The 5,260-nt window shown below is 47.8% G+C and overlaps 1 protein-coding gene across 1 annotated transcript in view; it reads left to right on the forward strand.

Moving 5' to 3' along the window:
- The first annotated feature begins 4,018 nt into the window (after nt 1–4,018).
- LOC138979517 (G-protein coupled receptor GRL101-like) overlaps nt 4,019–5,260 on the forward strand; it is a 22,605-nt gene continuing 21,363 nt past the window's right edge. Inside the window, exon 1 of the mRNA XM_070352227.1 lies at nt 4,019–4,025. Within this exon, the coding sequence (XP_070208328.1) occupies nt 4,019–4,025 (7 nt within the window). The remainder of the gene's footprint in view (nt 4,026–5,260) is intronic.

A 5,260-nucleotide genomic window follows, 5' to 3' on the forward strand; every position in this document is an offset into this window, starting at 1 on the left:
CTGAAATAAACAACATTCAGCTTGAAGCAATCAAAACAACGGTATCAATTGTAAAGGCATTTACACTATGAACTCTGCATGAGACAAACGTTGTGATTCAATGACAAGATCTTCAAGAAAACGGGTCTCTTGATATGCGTTTCCCTGTTGAGGTTCTGCAACAGAGCTAACTATTTTTGTTCAGCGTGTTTTCTTTGAGAAAATAGGTCGTGTTGATATGACACCCACTGTAGATTCTGCATGAGAGCAAACTATCTGCTACCATAACACGTTCTTCGAGAAAGATTGAACTCGTGTGTATACGCCACCAAGTGGAGATTCTGCATGAGGGCAAACTATCGGCGACCATTTCATTGTTTGTATGCCATCCAGCCGTCTATTCATGGAAAAGTGCACACACACACACACAACACACACACACGCACACACGTACGCACGCACGCAGGCACGCAGGCACGCAGGCAGGCAGGCACACACACACACGCACACACACACACACACACACACACAGCACACACACGCACACACACACACACACACACAGACACACACACACACACACACACACACACACTAACACACACTAACACACACAAGCCTGCGAAAGAAAACACGTATGTACACCCTGAATGTACGTCTGTCCCGCTCCCTCTAACATACACTCCAACACCTAAAACATCGTAAACAGACATTTTTATAACGTCAGTGAAAGGATGCATATTGTTAGGAAATAAAAGCTGCTTTATTCTATATTCGCGTGATGAAGTAGACGAAACACGTATCAAAGGCCTCACAAACAAATGGTGTCTCAAACACAACCCTTACCGTCATTCTATATAACGTGATTTCATAATACTGTTGCATTCAAAACAATAGATTCAAAGAGTCAGGCAATGCAGTTATCGTCATCAGCACAGGCACATTATTCCGGGCACGTTGGTTCTATTTGATGGCAGGAGGTGATACCGCTCCCGCACCCCCACCCCAGTACATGGACATTCAAGTTCTAACAGATTCTCAAGGTTTGCAAAAACATCAAACAGAAGAACAAAATTCGCGAACAATCGTAGGTTCTTAACACTTCCACGGTTTCACACAGTGGTCGACTTTGGGGTCTCGCTACTATGATTCGTATTTCTCGAGTCTGAGGAGTCTGGGGAGTCCGAATGCAGGGCGTCTACTTTCGAGGGATGTAGGGAGTCTTCTTTCGTGGGATGTTGGGCGTCTACTTTCGAGGGATGTAGGGCGTCTACTTTCGAGGGACGTGGGGAGTCTACTTTCGAGGGATGTAGGGCGTCTACTTTCGAGGGATGTAGGGAGTCTTCTTTCGTGGGATGTTGGGCGTCTACTTTCGAGGGATGTAGGGCGTCTACTTTCGAGGGATGTGAGGAGTCTACTTTCGAGGGATGTAGGGCGTCTACTTTCGAGGGATGTAGGGAGTCTTCTTTCGTGGGATGTTGGGCGTCTACTTTCGAGGGATGTTGGGCGTCTACTTTCGAGGGATGTAGGGCGTCTACTTTCGAGGGATGTGGGGCGTCTACTTTCGAGGGATGTAGGGAGTCTTCTTTCGTGGGATGTTGGGCGTCTACTTTCGAGGGATGTTGGGCGTCTACTTTCGAGGGATGTAGGGCGTCTACTTTCGAGGGATGTGGGGCGTCTACTTTCGAGGGATGTGGGGAGTCTAATTTCGAGGGATGTAGGGAGTCTACTTTCGAGGGATGTGGGGCGTCTACTTTCGAGGGATGTGGGGAGTCTACTTTCGAGGGATGTAGGGCGTCTACTTTCGAGGGATGTGGGGAGTCTAATTTCGAGGGATGTAGGGAGTCTACTTTCGAGGGATGTGGGGAGTCTACTTTCGAGGGATGTAGTGAGTCTACTTTCGAGGGATGTAGTGAGTCTACTTTCGAGGGATGTAGGGATTCTACTTTCGAGGGATGTAGGGAGTCTTCTTTCGTGGGATGTTGGGCGTCTACTTTCGAGGGATGTAGGGCGTCTACTTTCGAGGGATGTGGGGAGTCTACTTTCGAGGGATGTAGGGCGTCTACTTTCGAGGAATGTGGGGAGTCTAATTTCGAGGGATGTAGGGAGTCTACTTTCGAGGGATGTGGGGAGTCTACTTTCGAGGGATGTAGTGAGTCTACTTTCGAGGGATGTAGTGAGTCTACTTTCGAGGGATGTAGGGAGTCTTCTTTCGAGAGATGTGGGGAGTCCACTTTCGAGGGATGTAGGGAGTCTACTTTTGATGGATGTAGGGAGTCTACTTTCGAGAGATGTGGGGAGTCTACTTTCGAGGGATGTAGGGAGTCTTCTTTCGAGGGAAGTGGGGAGTCTACCATTGAGGGATGTGGGGAGTCTACTTTCGAGGGATGTAGGGAGTCTTCCGTAAAGGGACGTAGGGAGTCAACTTTTGAGGAATGCATGTCAACCAAACCAATACATTCCAACAAATTGTAATTCGACTCTGCGACGCAGCTCTCTAGTTTCAGTGAAGTGTGTTCCGATACGCTAGCAACAGAATCTAAGGTCGTACTGGAGTGAGTGGTCTTTGGGGTCAAGGGACCAATGTTCTGAGAGGTCGTCTGGTCAGAGATCGATAAATCTGACATACTACCTATAGGGGATAGTTCCACTTGTGCTCCTAGCTTGTGGTGCAAATACGGAGGCCGCTGACTGATTGAACGAAGCGAGTGAGTTTCCGTGAAGGACGTAATGGTGTGACCGTAGCGCAAAGCCTGCTCGTCCTCGATCCTGGCGGGCGCCTGTTCAACAGAGAAAGAGACGCGCACGTGCCTGACCTGTCCGGAACCGGACGTAGTGGAATGTCTTTTGTGGTCTTCATCCACCTTGCCCGACCTCAACATACTGATCCTGCGATTCCATGAATCCAAGTGCATGGAGCTCATTGTCTTAGAATCTTCGCCAACGGGCTTGCAGCTGAAGAAGCAGCACCAGTTCACGACGAGGGCACGTAATCGAGCTCTCTGCCACAGGAAGACGAACGGGTTGACATAGAAGGTCAGCTGTGGTAGGAGCTCCATGTAGGTCAACTCTGCCGCATCGTGGAAGTCCTCGAGGTGGTGGTACACGTTGCCCAGGTGGATGAAGAACGCCCCGACAGGCAGGAAGAAGACGCAGTGGCTGAGACAGACGAGGGTGGACAGGACGTGATCCCATTCCTTCCTCTTCTTCTCCTTCAAGAACGTGGCGGAGCTCTGCATGCTGAACCTGGACGCTCGCTTCTTGAGCCTGACCAGCTTGATGTGCAGGGCGATGTAGCTGGACATGATGGCGATGCTGAGAGCCAACACGAACGTCCCTTGGATAAAAGAGCCATTGCGGGAGGTGACGGTAAACATGGAGCACACCATGTCGTCACGATTGAAGCCTCCAAGAAGAGCCCCCGATGTCGCCCCCGCGGCTGTTAGTATCACAACCAGGCTCAACGTCACAGTCATAATACCCGACGTCTGGATGCGGGTGAAGCAGGTTTGTGCAACGGCGCCCAGCAGGCGTATGCCAGCGATGAGAAAAGTGCAGCAGACGGAGACGTTGTAGAAGAAGAAGAGACAGATCTGGGACAGCCTACACCTCCACATCGTGGCCCCTCGGTCGCACTGCACGACAACTATCATCGCCTGCGTCACCAGCACACACAGCATGAAGCCCAGGTCTGCCAGCTCAAGGCAGCAGAAGAGCACGCGGAACTTGCCGTGCAGCCTCTTCTGCCTGTACACCGTGACGATGGTCACTACGGCTAGGGCGACACCCACGACCGTCACTGGCATTTTGATGTAGAAGGCCAGAGGCAGAGCCACGTTCGCGTGCGTTTCGTGTTGGCATGCATCTGTCGTGTTTCTCGAAGGATCTTCGCGAAAGGTGCTGTTCATTCCCATGTCTGTGACACCTTCTTCGTCCTTGTCATTTGTGTATCCGCACAAGCATTCGTCGGTCATTCTTTGGCTGTGTATGCATACGACAGATTGTGCAAGATTCTCGTCTGGTCGACAGATTTACTAACATGGTTAGTGAGTGCAAAACAATGTACAACAAAAAGAATTGGAAGACTAGTTACTTTACGTCATGAATTTGAAATGACGTCATGAAAATACCTCGATTGATGTCACGGACTGCCAGGACCAAGCGACGAGAGTTTTCGAGGTTTGTTCTTGTCACATTCGCTATGGGCTAGCCAAGACAATATGTAAGTGGCTGCCGATTTATGAGAGTCAAGAAATTGTTATATCTAGATTAGCCCAGGTTAGCCTAATATCTATGTAGCCAAGTGCACTTCGCTACCCTAAACACTCTAATCATCGCATAGCGAAACAGCCTTGTGTACAGTACAAACGGGATACCCATCCCATAGCAGACGATACGATGCTGCGCACGCACCATTGTCGGCGCAAATTCTAATAAAATACCTTTCTTTATATATCTACCTAACTTCTATCTTTCAAAGTCCCTTTTATCTTTGATACGATCCTAATTATATTTAGGTTTGCATAGAAGTCACTGATTAGGCTGGATGGCTGCATATTATTGTGCTATTTACGATAATGCTTCGAACTGACCAAGCGTCACTCTGACCTTGACCGGTTTTCATGTATCGTCGAGAGAAATTGATTCTCACAAACTCATATTTGTCTTTTCAATCATTGTTTTGTCATTTTTGTATCACTATTACATATCCCGTACCTATGTTGCATATGATTTTAGTTTGTTTATAAGGATTTGGTTGTAATGAGTGATGCTTGGTTCCTCTGCAAAGATTGCTAATTTATGCAGACAGGTACTCGCGCAGGGATTTAGCCGATTCCATTTACTTTCGGACTTTACCGCTTCGTACTAAGTCAATATATAATTTTCCCCCAAGTAACGCATATCATGATGTTTGTCTAGGGTTCTTCTTTTTATCTGTATGATTTACGAGTTTGTCCATTATTCCAGTTTAGAGAGTTTTGTAATTTTCCGCACTGAAGTTGGTTCAGTGCCTTCACTAGGACCATTGTTTTTGCATCCTACTAAATAAATATAAGTTTTTACGAAATGTGATCTATTGCAATGGAAAGCTAAAGGTCGTAGCTTTAATTTGATGTATTGTTTGTTAGGATTGGTTATGTATTTGTTTAAATAACGTAGGGTAAAGCAAGTGTAAGAAACACAGATTCCGTGTTTCTGGCCGTATTCAGGCGATTTTTATTCTCGGCGGACGGTGCTTTCTGTGCAGTCCGCGCCGGGGCTATAAGTATAGGCCGGACAC

The sequence above is a fragment of the Littorina saxatilis genome, linkage group LG11, assembly GCF_037325665.1.
Source record: "Littorina saxatilis isolate snail1 linkage group LG11, US_GU_Lsax_2.0, whole genome shotgun sequence".
In the NCBI taxonomy this organism is placed as follows: Eukaryota; Metazoa; Mollusca; class Gastropoda; order Littorinimorpha; family Littorinidae; genus Littorina; species Littorina saxatilis.